General features: G+C 37.0%; 1 protein-coding gene across 10 annotated transcripts in view; it reads left to right on the top strand.

The window, feature by feature from the left end:
* The window catches only part of DISP1 (dispatched RND transporter family member 1), a 204,128-nt gene that overhangs the window by 114,773 nt on the left and 71,941 nt on the right, over positions 1-17,414 (top strand). For 2 of the 10 annotated variants that reach the window (XM_067729679.1, XM_067729678.1), the window contains one exon: positions 6,924-7,077. The exons of 7 other annotated variants lie outside the window; for them this stretch is intronic. In XM_067729679.1, coding sequence (XP_067585780.1) covers positions 7,023-7,077 — 55 coding nt within the window. In that variant the 5' untranslated portion in view covers positions 6,924-7,022. Of the gene's footprint in view, positions 1-6,923; positions 7,078-17,414 lie in introns of those variants that run through there. One more of the 10 variants, XM_067729690.1, reaches the window with a different exon arrangement.

Raw genomic sequence — 17,414 nt, 5'->3', positions numbered from 1 at the left:
CACGTGTTCGTGCCCCGGTCTGGGAAGATACCACATGCCGCGGAGCGGCTGGGCCCGTGAGCCATGGCCGCTGAGCCTGTGCGTCCGGAGCCTGTGCTCCGCAACGGGAGAGGCCACAACAGTGAGAGGCCTGCGTACCACACACACACACACAAAATAATAATAACATGATAAAATTGTTTTTAAAATAATTAAAATATTGTTAGCATCTAGTTTTGTGTATTTTTGAAAAAGCGTTTGTCACTTAAATTTATGGGGAGTTGGTCTGTATTCCTAGGATGCTTTATTAAACTTTCTAGGAGGCAATTCAGTGATCCTGTCATGAATAATTTAATTTTGCACCTAGTAGTTTTAGTTAAATCCAGAAATAAATGAGGTAGGCCCCATTCCCTTAAGGAAACATTTCTTAACATCTGTAGCTTTCACTTTCATTTGAATGGTTTATATTTTAAAAATACATACCAGTTTTATTATATTTACTCTGCTGTATTTTCAGCGGCTAAAGTATTTGACGGTTTTAGTTAAACTACACATGCTTTAAAAACAAGAGTATGCCATTTTGGACTTACTTTCAAAAAAATTCTATATCTAATCTGAATCATAAGAATGTACCTTTTTCAATCCAAGTCTTAAATCTTCAGAGTCAGTAGTGCATTTTTGCTGTCATTTTTTTTCTGCTTTGTGTCTTGATGTCCTGCAGATGAATTTGTTTGCATCTGATTTTCACTAGCCATGTTCTTTGAGAAAAAAACATAAGCTTTCTTATTAAATCCTCTTATTTGTAAAGTTCTGGTCACTTTCTCAGGGATTGTAGCTTATAGTATATGGAAGAAATTTAACTGCAGGGACATAAACATTGTTTTGAATAGAAAAAGTCCACACTAGCTGATGTATTATAAAAGTTTAGGCCAGTATCAAAGTTTCTTTTTCAGAGGTGGTAAAGAGAATTATTTTTTTAAAGACTGAGGTCATACAGCAGGGGAAGAAACACAGTTCTTGAAGTTTCAACTTTGTTTTTAAATATGTGGCATAGAGTGTTCTTTAAAGTGTAAAAGTGATTCTATTGAAAAACAAATGGAAAATTCTTAGATAATTTATAACTCTTGAAACCCTTCCTGCTGAATTTTTAGTTTAATGATAGCAATAATAATCTTTTTCAATTAAAAATGCCTCATGGTTTAAAACATTTTCAAATGCATCATCTCATATGACCCACACAGCAGAACAGCTCACTGCGGAAGGTACGGTTTCCATTTTTAATAATGTGTGAGGTTGCATCAGGGTTTGGTTGGATTACATTACTTGCATTCCCTTACGTCTATCTCTTATATATCTGAGCTCAGCTTTTGACTAGTTTAAATTAAATTATCTAGTTAGTGTACCTGGGCCCGGATCTGGTTTTTCTAAGCACACACCTAATATTGAGTTAGTTTAACTTTTGTGTTGTTTAATCTTTAATGTTTCTGGAGAAAAGATTTAAATGTCTTTTTAGAAAATAAATTGTAAATACCTTTTTAAGCATCTTCTATACAAAATAACACTTTGTATGAATATAGCCTTTTTCAGTTCATTCCTACAGTAAAGCCATGAGAGCCAAAGTTCACAAAAATTATGTTTAAAAACACATCTTTCCATGTCATTGTGCTGTCTCCCAAAATTTTCAACCTGCTGATTTTAGGGGAGAAATCAACAAAATAGAGTCTCAGATTCTAATGCTAAGAGGAAATTTAAAACAGTTTTAAGGTTATTTGCTTTCAGTATCTGCCTGAGAAAGTTAGAATGTCTTCTAAACTGATGAATTATCGTGTGTGATTTCCAAGTTGGTGAAATGGTTAATAGTAATTAAATAAATGGTTGAGAGTAATTATGAGCATTGAATGCCAACTTTTACGTGGACCGAGTATGCAAAATAAAATCTCCATTTTAATTACGTGTTCATTGCAAAGGGTGAGGGCCTTATTTTATATTGTCTGGCTTGAAGGAATGAGATTATTTAACTAAAGCAAGAGGAAACTTAATGTTAAGTACTATATATAGCTGTCTGTTGACTTAATAAAAATTTTCTAAAAACAGTGGTTTGTTTTTAACACCCTCAAAGGTTTCTGATTTCAAGAGTTCAAATAATTTTATTATAAAGTTTAATTAAAAAGTATAATATGTGCTGTGTAATTAGGTAAATTAGTAAGATTAATTAAAATAAGTAAAATTCAATGTAGTTTAATTCCTAAAATCCTCATAGGATTCATGCATTGGATAGTGTACATTTCCTTATTAACATTAATCCTGAGAATTGAGACTGATAGTACAATGGTTAAGAGTTTAGGCTCTGGATTCAAACTGCCTAGGTTTGGTGATCAGTTCTGCCACTTTTTCATCAAATAACTTGGGACAATTTTTGTAAGCCTTAGTTTTCTCATTGATAAAATGAGGTTAATCATAGTACTTGCCTCTACAGGTAAGAATGAGGATTAAATGAGTTAATATATGTGAAACATTTATGTCATACATACAAATTTACATGATACAGTTAATTTGGATTATTATCTATATCAGTAGTTGAGATACATAAAAAAGAAAATCCAGTTGATGAGCGGTTTTGACTTTACTACACACTTAATTTGTTGATTTTCAGTACTTCTGTTTTCTTTGTTCTGTTGGAGATCCTATGGAGTAATGGATTAGTCAGAATGTGGGAAAGTAGTGACCCTCAACAAATTTGCAAACTAGGTGATATATAACTAGATAGTCTGAAAGACTGAACCTTGCTTGTAGTTAAGCTTTAAATGAAAATAGCAACAACCAAAATAACCCAGAACCTACTTTTTAAAAAAACAAACTTTTTTCTAGAGCAATTTTAATTAACAGCAAAGTTGAGAGGAAGGCACAGGGATTTACCATATACCCCCTCCCCCCCCACATGCTTAGCTTCCTCCACTATCAGTATCCCCCCACCAGCGTGGTACATTTGTTACAATTGATGGACCTACACTGACATATCTTAATCACCTTAAGTCCAGAGTTTACATTACAGTTCACTCTTGGTGTTGTACATTCTGTGGGTTTGGGCAAATGTATAATGACATGTATTCATCATTATAGTATTATACGGAGTATTTTCCCTGCCCTAAAAACCTCTGTGCTCTGCCTATTCAGAGAATTGCTTGACAGTGTTCTTTAGTAGGTGAAAGGGAATGGAATCTAATACATAAGTGTAGGGGTTAGCCTTAGAAATGAGAACAGTTTATCTCAAGAAACAGGCAAGATGGCAGAAAATGAATTTGTGTACAGGTGCTGGTAGGTGAGTAGCTGTGATGGTTTGCAGTTGTGGAAGGTCTCTTCTGATTGCTTGTGTAGTGAAATAGATACCCAGGTCACGAGCCCAACGTGAAGATAGAGAAGGATTTGTCAGAGGGTTGAAGTATTAATAGTGACTAGAGACAAAAGATAGGTTTTGTACCAAGAATGAAAATTAAGATTGACCCCAGACTTCTTAACAGATGCCAGAAGGCTGTGGAAAAATATCTTCAAAGTACTGAGGGAAATAACTTAAGAGTAAAAGTGAAAAGAAGGTATTTTGGAACCTGCAGAGACTGAGGATGTATACTATTCATAGATTTTTGCCAAAAGAGCTGCAAAAACATATGCTTCAGCTAGAAAGAAAGTGAACCCAGATGGAAAGCATGAGATGCAAGAATCAATATAAGCAAAGAAATGGGTGAATATTTTGGTATGTCTAAGTAAGCATTAATTGTAAAAAATAAGTTTTAAAATGTAAAGTTGTATATTTAAATATATCTACTCATATAATAATGTGAAGAATTTGGAACATAGGTTTTCTTATATCAAGTTGGCGTTGTGTTTTTCCCTTTAGAATGAGTGAGAAAACAAAAAACTCTGTAAGCTGGTTTTGAAGAGCTCGTGTTATTTAGACTGCCTTTGTGATCACTGTTTAGAAACCTGAGGTGTAGTGTGACCTTAATCTACACTATGTAAAATTAGAAAGTGCCAGGCATATTTGACATTACCTTCTAAGTATACTGATCGTTAGTACTCTAAATCCTTGATTTATCAGATACCAAAGACATCCCCAGGCTCTGAGAAGGGAAGAGATCTCAGACACTAGGGAAGAGATCTATTCTTGTGTTTTTGTTTTACTTTTCGTTTTAGATATATTTTATTGAAGCATAGTTGATTTACAATGTTGTGTTAATTTCTGCTGTACAGAAAAGTGATTCAGTTTCATACGCACACACACACACACGCACACACACACACATTCCTTTTTGTATTCTTTTTCACTATGGTTTATCACAGGATTTTGAATATAGTTCCCTGTGCTATACAGTATACAGTAGGACCTTTTTGTTTATCCATTCTATGTATAATAGTTTGCATCTACTAATCCCATACCCCAAGTCCATCCCTCCCTTACCCTCCAACCCCCTTGGCAACCACAAGTCTGTTCTTTATGTCTGTGAGTCTGTTTCTGTTTCGTAGATAAGTTCATTTGTGTCATATTTTAGATTCTACATATAAGTGATATCATATGATATTTGTCTTTAGAAGACTTACTTTGGGATATTCCCTCAGAAGGAGACAGAGTGAATAAATATCAAATTAGTGCTTAAATATATTTTTAAATTTCCTAGTTTGCTTCAGAATTTGTGTTCAGATCAAATAAAACCTAGCATATATGCTGTGTACTCCTGCAATTCAGATACCTTTATGGAAAAGAAATGTAGTCTGCTTATTCCTTTCCCTAATCAGGGAGGATGAAGCTAATAGTTGTTGGACCACAGCTGAAAAATATTCTCATGTCCTTTATGTAAAGGCTTAGACACCTTTAGAAATTACTTGAAACATGGAAGGTGTTTGACTACCTGCCAATGTGAGGTTTTTCATCTATTTTATTTTTCCAAAACTAAAAAGTAATCTCCAAAATATATTTATGGGAGCTTCCTAAGCCTCTGCTCTTAAGTAATCATTCAGCCTTTGGTCTATTACATCATGATGTCATTACTGAGCCATTTGTTCTCACCTATACCAAAGGTGTTATTTATATACTAACATATTTCTAGACTTTTTCATTATCAATTAACACTAGCATTCTTGATGTTCAAAAGAGGCTAAAAGTTCATTTCTGACATCTTTTCTCTTAGTATGATACTTTATATTAAATTTAGAAAGGGTAATTTATCCTTAGTTCATTCAGGGGCTCATGTCCTAATAAAGTGATCTCTACTTATTTGATTATATTATTGGAATATTTTATTTACCTTATTAAACTATATTTTACTATGTTACTAGAAAAATATAAAGTATACTCATGCTGCAAGTGATGTTTGCCGGTAAATGCAAATCCTAATTTATTTTGAGACTGATCTTATTTACTTTTCAGATGAGGATTTTATTGTTAATATTTATAAAATAAAAAAGAAATTAAATAACTGCCATAAACCCTTTTAGGAGCAAGTTGGAGCACAAAAAATGCAAAAATAAGATGGATTATGACATATTAAGTGTTCTGTTGGGTTAACATTTTATTTTACTGGTAGTTAAATAATTTAAGAAAAATTTCTTCCCTTCAGTGTTAATTCCAAATCAGGCTAGTATGAAATACATATTAGTAATGCTCAGAATGGAAAATATACACCTGTGGTAGAAGAATATGTCATGGTAAATATGTTTATACAGCTGTGTGATAATGTTAGTTATTACAGAGTACATTTACAGAATCATGTAACGAAACTCATTTTCAAACATCCATTAACTTTTGCATAGAAATAGCTAATTAAAGAATAACTTCATTTTTCAAATGCAGACTGTACAAACAGTATATAGCATCACTGTCGCTATCTGAAAACTCTGAATGCATAAATTTGATTATAAGTATATGTTGGCTAATTTCTGAGGAATTATAGACTTCTTGTAAGACTATTTCTTATTTATAATTTATGCTTTCATAGAATATAACCTATTCTTAGTAACAGACTGAATTTCCATTAAACTTTATTGCACTTACATGGACTCTTCTGTCATGCTTTAATAGAATTATAACATGATTTAATTGGGTCTATGTGAAAGCTCCTTTTAGCATTAGTAATTCCATTTATTCCATAGGGTTATTAGTTTTGGATAACTTGTATGGCTTCATTCAGATTTGTACTAGAATATGAATAAATATTGTTTAAAAATTAAGTAAGCATGAGTAAAAGCAAATTTTAAAATGTACTCATAGGGGCTTCCCTGGTGGCGCAGTGGTTGACAGTCTGCCTGCCGATGCAGGGGACACGGGTTCGTGCCCCGGTCTGGGAAGATCCCACATGCCGCAGAGCGGCTGGGCCCGTGAGCCATGGCCGCTGAGCCTGCGCGTCCGGAGCTTGTGCTCCGCAACGGGAGAGGCCACAACAATGAGAAGCCCGCGTACCGCAAACCAAACAAACAAACAAACAAAAACCTCTCATTAAAAAAATGAGCCTGCAAACCTAATTGCCAAAAGAACATGTTTAAAAAAACTCCCCTAGCTGACAAAAAAAAAAAAAAATTAGAACATGAATTCACTACTATGCAACTTTGACCAAGGTTGTAAAATAAGTATATTTGGGATGTTCAAAGAGCAGAGGAGATAGGTTTACAGTTAAACCTATTTTTCACTTTGTTCATAGTTGATCTTTAGACTGAATAAATGCTGATTAGGTATTAGTATAAAGTAAGGATATCATAGTATTGGAGAATATCTTCTCTAAACCAAAGCCTCTTGCTGTTTGCAAGTTGAATTGTCTAGGAGACAAAGGTATCTTTGCAACAAGGGGACTGGGAGAATGGATTTACTTTGTTTCAAGTGTAAGTCTGTGTAGAGCAAAGTTAAGGAACTCTTAAAAGGAAGGATGCCAATATCCCGTGCCTTTTAATTTCTTTTGCAGATGGAAGAGATCATTTTACTGAGGGAGTGAGGTTGTGTGGGCCATCTCAAGAAGTAGCAAGGAGTGGGTGCATGCTGGCAGGCAGCAACCAGCGCTCGTATGACCCTTGTCCGTAGGCCAGAGGAGGCTGACTCCTGTTTCTGGAAGTCCAGTGGTCAGTTATTTTTCAGAAACTCTTACTAATGTGCTTTACTCAAGTACCTGTGTGTACAGCATTATAATGAATGATATGGGGTTCTAAGAAAAAAAGCGGTCGGAATTTCAAGAAGAACCACAGTGTGCAAGAGTGCTTAGTCATACCTTTGCAGTAACTGTAGATACGTGTAATGTTGCCGTTTTCTTCATTTGTTTCTTTTCTCCTATTAAATTGTTTTAAAAGCCCAGATTCCTACTCTGTGTTAGATTACAGCATAAAACACCTAATTTTTCTTCCACCTTATCTATTTTCAGTGTTATATTTTGTCCTCTCCCCTCAGTTTCCTATTTCCCCCAAAGACTGCCTCAGTTTCTGCTTGCTTCTTTTCTTCCCCATTATTTGATGTGTGTGTCTTAAATTTATCACACTGGGGCTTCCCTGGTGGCGCAGTGGTTGAGAGTTCGCCTGCTGATGCAGGGGACACGGGTTCGTGCCCCGGTCCGGGAAGATCCCACATGCCGCGGAGCAGCTGGGCCCGTGAGCCATGGCCGCTGAGCCTGCGCGTCCGGAGCCTGTGCTCCGCAACGGGAAAGGCCACAACAGTGAGAGGCCCGCGTACCGCAAAAAAAAAAAAAAAAATTTATCACACTGATACTCCGGCTGTTTTCCATTTCCCATGTTCCTTTTACCATCTGCCTTCTGTTGCCCCTCTCCTTACTCTCTCCTCTTCTATCCCTATTGGCTTTAGTTTCCTCATATGTTGAACTCTTTTTCTACAAGGGATTTCTTAATTATAGGGGGTTGACTCATGTATTAATCAAATTGTTCCTTTTAACTTTAATTTATTCTCAGAGCTTATTAGGCAGCAGAAAATAAAAGGTAACCACACTATATTCATAAGCTTCAGTAAACTTTTGTTGAACTTATTTGGTTATTTGAGGTTTCACTAAAGAATGTGAACTAGAAAAATAGCAGTGTGATAGGGAAGTGCTTTTAAGTCTGAGTATTGACATATGACGTAGTGGGAGCAAGAATGAAGTATAGCTGCCATATGCAGTGATGTGATCTTGGAATATGAGGCAATGTGCAGGACTCCCAACCCACAGGACCAGATTTTTATAGCAGGAATGCGAAAAGCAAAAACAAAACTGTACTTTAAAAAACTTTGAACTATACTTCAGAGTTTTAGAATTAAATAAAAAATAGTGACTGGAACATAGTACATTAAGATTTATTCCGACGTTGTAAAAAGTATTGCCCCCCCCACCTTTCTCCTTGGTTCTTGGTCACTTGTATTCTCCTAAAAAATTTAGCTGTGAAATGGCTAGAAGTGAAATATAAAATTAAGACTGAATCATTTTATAAAATATGAAAGAATTAAGCAAATAAATTGATGGATTAAATTTATTTTTCATGGATCACATAATTTGCTTTCACATATTAAAATATTAGCTTGTATGTTTCAAAAAAGAGTGGAGATGTTACTGTTAGACCCATATTATCTAAAATATGAACTTCCACGTTAGAGAGTTTATTTGAAAAATAAGTTGGTTTACAGCATATTAAAACTACTTGAACTATATTCCTTTATGTGCTTAGCCCAAGATTTTACCCGAGATAGTCTTCCTTTTCCTATTTTCCTCTCCTTTTATTAAAAAATCTTTTGTCTTGAAAAAAGTCGCAAGATGTTAGCATTAAACATTTAGTAAAAGAGTAGATAAGAATATAAAAATGAAATAGGAATCTCTTCTTAGCATTCATCTTTGAGATAACTTTTATGAAATTTGGGATTCAAACACTCCTTGTTTCTGTATAATTGGTACACTCCAGAGCCAAGTAGGGATAACTTATTTTATTCCCTGGTTTGTACTTAAAAGTGAGAGTATTTTATTAAAAAAAAAATAAGATTCTAAACAAAAAATAAGTATGGTCTGCTTATATAACTAATAATATTATATGTTTCTCTTACCCACGCCACTATACTCTGATGCCAGGTGATCCAAAGGAAATCATTAAAATCGTCGGGCTGTTATAAAATCCCTTGCTTCTCTATCTGAAGTTAGTTTTGATCAAAGGGACAGGAATTTAATTTTTTAAAAGGAACTTTTTAAAAAATAAAAACTCTTTTAGGGAGATTTGTGCAAACCCACAATTGAACCTTCCAAGTATACTAGTACCAGAATCCAGAAATAAATGTGTGTTACTATATACATACTTAATTGACTTTCAAAATATATTATACCAATGGGATATTAGTTTTATGCTTTGAAGTTGGGATCAGAAAAAAAATTTTTTTCTTGTGACATGGTGAGGCCTGTACATTATTACTAATTTGGATTCAAATTTTCTTTGCACCAGTTCAAGGGGCTTTGCCCTCAGAGACAAGACGACATGGACACCAGGACCTTACCTCCTTTTTTCAATCTTCTCACCTCCCCGATTTTTTCACTTACCCTCTTGAAAAGGATACAGAGTTATTTATCACTGTGAGAATAAGCACTGTCAATACTGTCCCCCTCTTAGGAGATATAATGAGAGATCTTGTAAAATTTAGTCTTCGACGGTGTCAAAAAGGGTAATGAAGTTAAGATCACAGTAGCAGAGACTGAGTGTCTATCTCTTATATACTCCTGGCTTTATAAAATCTGAGTTCAGCTGTAGCTGTCCTGGACACTGTGTTTGGGTACCAGTTGTCAGTGTGTATCAACAGTAGCCATCATTGCAAATATAATCCAAGACTAAGAAAAGCAGTTATTTCCAAAAGTTAGGTTTCTTTGATCTAAGTAAATGGTACATTTATGCAAGATTAGGGATCATTTTAGAGATTTGTGACAGTTCTACTTGTTTCTATGTAGGGCATCTGAGCTGGATCCTTGATGCTGGGTTTGACTTCTTGCAAAGCCAGCAGGGTGTGGATGCATATTACTAAGGCATTCCACTTGGCAGGGAAAGGAATGAACGCTGCATTGCCTAATATCCCATAGGGATGGCAAGGGGGAGTGCATCATGTTCCTTCGCTGTGACTGAGGGCTGTGTTGATGGTGTGCTATGTAAGGGAATGTGGCTTGAAGATATTAAGTAGAGCACATACTTAGGAATTCTTCGTCGTTGACTGAGATATCCAGGAAAGCAAAGACTATTGGGTGACAAAGCAAGGCAGACACCTTAATTTAGGAATAAAACAAAGAACTAACTAGTCTAATTTTTCAACCCCTCAATTTTTTCATCCTTCATTCTCGTTTAGTATAAGGCACTTTCAGTGATAGACCTTTGTGAAGTCTAAATACTGGATAATAACATTGTTGTAAGTATCACTTCTCTGTTTCTTTTTAAGGCAGAGGTTGTGTGTATGGATGATACAATGACCTGCTTAATAAATAAAGTACTTTCTTGATGCCAGTAATCGTGTAAGCTTATTTTGTTGTTGTTGCTTTGTATTCAGAGTAACGAAATTCCCATCTCCTTTGGTGTTTCTTTGCAAAGGCAGTGCTTGAACCAGTGCTTGTTCCATATTTATCGTGGTAACTTTCAATATACAATTGGGTTGTTTTGTTATAAAGGAATAAAAATGTTTAAATTCACTTTAAGTATTTTCTCCCCACATTTTTGTCAAAAGTCTTGTGGTCTTAGGTTATTTTAGTGCCTGGAACAGGTTAACAAAGAAAGTTGTGGAATTTTCTTCTCTAAAGATGTTTAAGGTTAAGGACGCCTCAACTGGCTGCTGCAGGTTTTATCTAGCCCCAGTTATAGTATCTTGAGCCTTTTGGGGATGCCAGAATCTAGTAGTACAGGGGTCCCCAAGCCCCAGGCATGGACTGGTACTGGTCCGTGGCCTGTTGGGAACCGGGCCGCACAGTAGGAGGTGAGTGGCAGGCCAGCAAGCAAAGCTTCATCTGTATTTACAGCCGCTCCCTATTGCTCGCATTACCACCTGAGCTCCGCCTCCTGTCAGATCAGTGGCGGCGTTAGATTCTGATAGGAGCGCGAACCCTGCTGTGAACTGTGCATGTGAGGGATCTAGGTTGTGTGCTCCTTATGAGAATCTAATGCCTGATGACCTGAGGTGGAGCTGAGGCGGTGAATCCAGCGTTGGGGAGCGGCTGCAAATACAGATCATCATTAGCGGAGAGGTTTGACTGCACAGAGACCATAATAAATCAGGTGCTTGCAGACTGATATCAAAACCCTATCAATGAGTGGCAAGTGACAATTAAGCTGCATCTGGTGGCAGGCTTTATAGTGGGAAGTGAGTTGATGTACTTCAACTGTACAGCTGCATCTGGTGGCAGGCTTAAAGTCAGAATCTGACACTTATTTTAGTCCGTGCGTGGCCCGCCCATTATTTGATTCACCACTTCTGTCTGTGCCTCTTTCCTGCACTGCACACTTGTCTCAGTCACAGTTTTGGGAAGCCCACAAGCTAACCCTAGCCAAAAAGAGTGAAAAACAAACGTCACGGGAGAGCTTCTTTGCAAAGGGGGAAAGACCCAATGATGAGACAGCAGAAGACTCTAAGACTGCCCACCAAAAGCAAGCTGTATTTAAAAGAAAATACCAAGAGTCCTACTTAAATTGCAGGTTCATTGCAACAGGTGATTCACATTCTCCAAGCCCGCTTTGTATGATATGTGGCGACTGGCTATCCAACGAAGCCATGAAAGCTTCAAAACTGCTTTGCCACGTGGAGACCAATCACCCTGCATTAAAACACAAGCTTTTGGAGTTTTTCAAAAGAAAAAATCGTGAACACGAAGAACAGAAGCAATTACTGAAGGCCACCACTTCATCAAATATGTCTGCACTGAAAGCATCATTCTTAGTGGCTAACCGCATTGCTAAAGCTAAGAAGCCTTTTACTATGGGTGAAGAGTTGATCCTGCCTGCTGCTAGGGACTTCTGTTGTGAACTTTTAGGAGAGGCTGCAGTTCAAAAGGTGGCATGTGTTCCTCTTTTGGCTAGCACCATAACTAGATGACTTGATGAAATAGCAAAGGATATTGAGGCACAATTGTTAGAGAGGATTAATGAGTCACTGTGGTATGCAATCCAGGTTGACAAGTCTACCGATGTTGACAACAAGGCAACAATGCTTGTTTTTGTGCAATATATTTTTCAGGAGGATGTGCATGCGGATATGTTATGTGCACTTTTGTTGCCAACCAACACCACAGCTGCAGAACTATTCAAGTCTTTGAATGATTACATATCAGGAAAACTGAATTGGTCATTTTGTGTCAGTATATGCATGGACTGAGCGGCTGCCATGACTGGACGGCTTTCTGGTTTCACTACTCGGGTCAAAGAGGTCGCATCTGAATGTGAGTCGACGCACTGGGTCATCCATAGAGAAATGCTGGCTAGCCGAAAAATGTCACCTGAACTTAACAACGTTTTGCAGGATGTGATTAAAATTATCATCCACGTTAAAGTATACACCCTTAACTCACGTCTGTTCGCACAGCTCTGTGAGGAGATGGACGCAGAGAACCCACGCCTTCTCTTATACACAGAAGTGAGATGGCTTCTAAAGGGAGATCACTGGCCAGAGTTTCTGAGTTACGAGAGCTGAGCTAGAGATTTCTTTTAGAAAAACAGTCACCCCTGGCAGCACAATTCAGTGACACAGAATGGATCGCAAAACTTGCTTACTTGTGCGACATATTCAACCTGCTCAACGAACTCAGTCTGTCACTTCAGGGGAGAACAACTGTGTTCAAGTAGGCAGATAAAGTGACTGCATTCGAAGCCGAACTGGAATTATGGGGGTGATGAGTGAGCCCTGGGATTTTTGACATGTTTCAATCATTAGCAGAGATTTTGAAAGAGACTGAGCCAGGGCCTTCTTTCTCCCAGCTGGTGCATGGTCACCTATCTCAGCTTTCAGGAGAGTTTGAGCATTACTTCCCAACCACAAAAGACCCCCGAACTGGGAAGGAATGGATCCATGACCCATTTGTGAATAAGCCAGGTGAATCGACTTTGTCTGTGCTAGAAGAGGATCAACTGCTTGTGATCGCAAATGACGGTGGCCTTAAAAATTATGTTTGAGACAACTTCATATCTCCATACGTTCCAGAATAAAGTCAAGGTGGAATATCCTGAAATTGAAACAAAAGCACTGGAAAGCCTGCTTCCATTTCCAACATCCTATCTTTGTGAAGCAGGGTTTTCTGCAGTGACAGCAACGAAAACAAGATTACACAGTAGACTGAACCTAAGCAACACACTTTGGGTATCACTGTCTCCCATCACTCCCAGATGGGACCATCTAGTTGCAGGAAAACAAGCTTAGGGCTCCCACTGATTCTGAATTATGGTGAGTTGTATAATTATTTCATCATATATTACAGTGTAATAATAATAGAAATAAAGTGCACAATAAATGTAATGTGCTTGTATCATCCCGAAACCATGCCCCCCAACCCTGCGTCTGTGGAAAAATTGTCTTCCACAAAACCAGTGCCTAGTGCCAAAAAGGTTGGGGACAGCTGTAGTAGTACATGTCACAGCACACCCATGGTGGCTTGGTATAGGCATCGGACATCTTCCCTGTTGTATCCACACTTCCCAACACTGGAGCTGGAGCATTTACCAGTACATACCCAGGAGGTCCATTCTGGCTGGCAGCCCAGAAAGGTCTACCATTCAGGTATGGTAATGACCACCAGAGCTTGCTTAGACTTTCAGCATTGGGGGTTTGCAAAGAATGTGCCAAAGATGCCTTCTTTCTGAGGACCACCAATCGTTGTGATGATTTTTGTTTCAATGTTCTTGAAGTGGCATTTGTCATGCTATTAAGTTAATATGTTAAATATGTTAAGATAACCTTTTACTAGGATAGAAACAGAGGGAATATTTCCTAACCCATTCTATGAGGCAAGCAGTAGTCTAATACCAAAACCAGACAAAGAATTACAAAAAGAAAACTACAGACCAATATCTCTTGTTAACATAGATGGAAAAACAACTCAACAAATTATTAGCAAATTAAATCCAATAATGTATGAAGAGAATTACAGTTGACCCTTGAACAACATGGGGATTAGGAGCCCCAACTCCCTGTGCAGTTGAGAATCCATGTCTGACTTTTGACTTCCTCCAAACTTAACTACCGTTAAGCCTACGGTTTACCGGGAAGCCTCACTGATAACATAAAAAGTCAATTAACACTTATTTTGTATGTTGTTTGTGCTATATACATATTCTTACAATAAAGTAAGCTAGAGAAAAGAAAATGTTATTAAGAAAAATCATAAGGAAGAGAAAATACATTTTAAGTGCGGTACTGTATTTATTGATACTGAGAGTTTGCATTGTCTGTTTACAGGATGAATTACCCGTCAGTACTTACATCAATATTTTCTTATATGATACAAAACACTGTAGATGTTATACATGTTACTAACACTAGACATTAAAAATAAAAGATAATGTGGAAAAAAAGATAACCTTTACTGTCCATAGTAACTAATCCTAGGTTCTAATGCACCCCATTTATAAATGTATTCTTTTAGCCAGGCCTATATTTTGAGTCTGACAGCACTGCCATGTTGAGATATTTTAGTCTTCTAGTATATATCTCATATTCTTATGTTCTGATAGAAATAAATATCCTTACTCCTTTCCCGTTTGTTACTGCATTTCTTATCTTTTTACAGCCATCTCACAGAATTTTATTTCATATAAACATATGAAATATGTAGCCAGACATAACATGAGTTTCATAATTTTGAACTGCTTGAACTTCTGAATAACTAATGAGTGTGTTTTCAACATATAAAATAACTCCCGCCGTTTTTATGAAATATCTAACTCTCATAAACGTCTTCAGTCTTAGTTCGGGTAGTTTAAGGTTCTTTCCTTGCCAAACATAATATTACCACATGTTATAAAACGTATACATAAATAAAATAGGATTAGAATTTTCATTTACTTTCATCCAGACAACTTCATTTTATATCAGAGAATGTGTCATAGTGTTACTTAATCTAAGCCTTTAGCAGTGACGACAGGTGTTTGTACGCAAGTGACACATATATTTTCCTATAAAGTCTGACTTTTGGAAAATTAACTTGCATGTATTTTTATTTCATGACATAAGTAAAGTAAGTGTAACTTTCTCCATAAATATTAGAAGTCAAACTTACAGAAAATTTCAATTTATTGGTCATAATCCTTCTTAACATATGCTGTAATACCACATTCATTTAGATTCATTTAAGGTTTGGTAACAATGCAGCTGAAACCACTAAAATAATGTTCTAATTAGATTAGAGTTAAGACACCCTAGTCTTCATTCTAGGAGTATATTTCACGCTAGGAGCATCTATTGTAAAAGTAAAAAATCTTACTTTGAAATCCTATACTGCAAACCAAAAATATTTTGGAACCTCTCCAGAGCCCATGGCTGCACTGTGCTTTGCTTTTAAATCATCGTGTGTCACCAGATTATATTCTTAGATGATCTATAGTCTAGTTATTTTGTTATGGCTGAAATGATCCAGCTTGTTTTTGATATAAAACTATCAAATCTGAGCCTCCTCTCCTCCTCTAAAATATAAAACATTCTTCATGCTTTGTGTGGGAGAAAGGCTCTCGTGCAGCATGCTGTTTACGCTGCTCATGTCAAGACAAGATGTTCACCAGAATACCAACGTGAAACCTATAATAAACTAACTTGCTTGAGTTATTTTTCACATGTAAAAAGTTCTTTTTAGTAGCAATTTTTTTGTTAGGTCAGGAGAGCTGAAATTTTTGCCTGTTGTTTTGTATTGCATAGTAAGATTTTTTTCCTTCACAGGAACAAGACTACTTTTTCTCTGAACGTTACTAACCTCTGTGCTTTTTGCTTAAAATATATATCCCAACTTCTGATCTTCATTAAAATTTTTGGTAGTGATAAGTGAATTTCATTCTGGATGACCAAAATGTTTTCTGGATTATTGAAAAAATGCACATGGTTACCTAGTTTTTAATCAAACCAAGCAAAGGATGTAATGAATAAAAATTAAGATTTCCCAGATTCACTTGTTTACAAGGCATTTAATCACAGAAATCATATTTGCTACAATAAAATCAATTGGCAATTAAACAGAAAGTCTATTGTCTATTAAAGTGAATGGCTCACTGTGGGGAAAAACTCATTTAATTTCGTTGCTTAAAAATATTTTTGCTCATGCCAAGGAAAATCCTACCTTAGAAACAAAACAAAAAGAAATTTAAAAAACTGCTCAGGAATAAGCTTGCATATTAGTTTCTGGAGTGACGTCTACTGGTTTGGAGAAAAGGGTGAAAAGCCAATTACTGACATCTCTTAGTATCCTGCAGAAATTTAATATTCAGAATTTAAAAGCAGAGAAAAGGGACTTCCCTGGTGGTCCAGTGGTAAAGAATCCACCTTCCAGTGCAGGGCATGTGGGTTCCATCCCTGGTCAGGGAACTAAGATCCCACATGCCATGGGGCAACTAAGCCCACGTGCCACAGCTACTGAGCTCGCGCGCCTCAGCTGGAGCCTGCACGCCATGAACTACAGAGGCCATGCGCCCTGGAGCCGGCGCGCCACAACTAGAGAGAGAAAGCCCATGCCCCACAACTAGAGAGCCTGCAACGAAGATCCTGTGTGCCACAGCTAAGACCCGACACAGCCAAAAATAAACAAATAAATAAATAATAATTTTTTTAAAAAAAGCAGAGAAAAGTGCAACATATTGCAGTCATACTTAAAATATATTGAATTTTGGCTGTTGTTTCTTTCCTACAACCATAGTGGAAATGGTCCTTAGGGCCCACTTAAATCAGCAGGAAAATAGGATTTTGTGTATTGAATTTTATTTTGCAGACTACATTCCAAAACTACATTTATTCTGGTTAATAAAGGATATAGGTCATAGTAACAAATTGTAAAAAATCATTTTTTCAATAAGTATTTGTCAAGTACCTACCAGGTGCTAGATCTTCCTAAGGAATATAAAAATGATAACAAAAGAGCTTGTGCTGTTAGGTATAGATTAAGAGGGTAAGAGACGTATACAAATGGCCATGATAAAAAAATTAACACGTGCTAAGTGCCATAAGATAGCTCTCAGGGTCAATAACTTAGGAGAGGATGAAAGAATTCCTGGCTTAGGCAATCAGAGAAGGCTTCATGGAAGATATGTTGCTTGTCATGTGTTGTAAAGAATAGATGGGATGGGGCTTCCCTGGTGGCGCAGTGGTTGAGAGTCTGCCTGCCGATGCAGGGGACACGGGTTCGTGCCCCGGTCCGGGAAGATCCCACATGCCGCGGAGCGGCTGGGCCCGTGAGTCATGGCCGCTGAGCCTGCACGTCCGGAGCCTGTGCTCCGCAACGGGAGAG

Source organism: Pseudorca crassidens, chromosome 2 (genome assembly GCF_039906515.1).
Source record: "Pseudorca crassidens isolate mPseCra1 chromosome 2, mPseCra1.hap1, whole genome shotgun sequence".
Lineage (NCBI taxonomy): Eukaryota > Metazoa > Chordata > Mammalia > Artiodactyla > Delphinidae > Pseudorca > Pseudorca crassidens.
The sequence above is the reverse complement of the archived record's forward strand: the minus strand, read 5'-3'. Positions and strand labels throughout refer to the sequence as shown.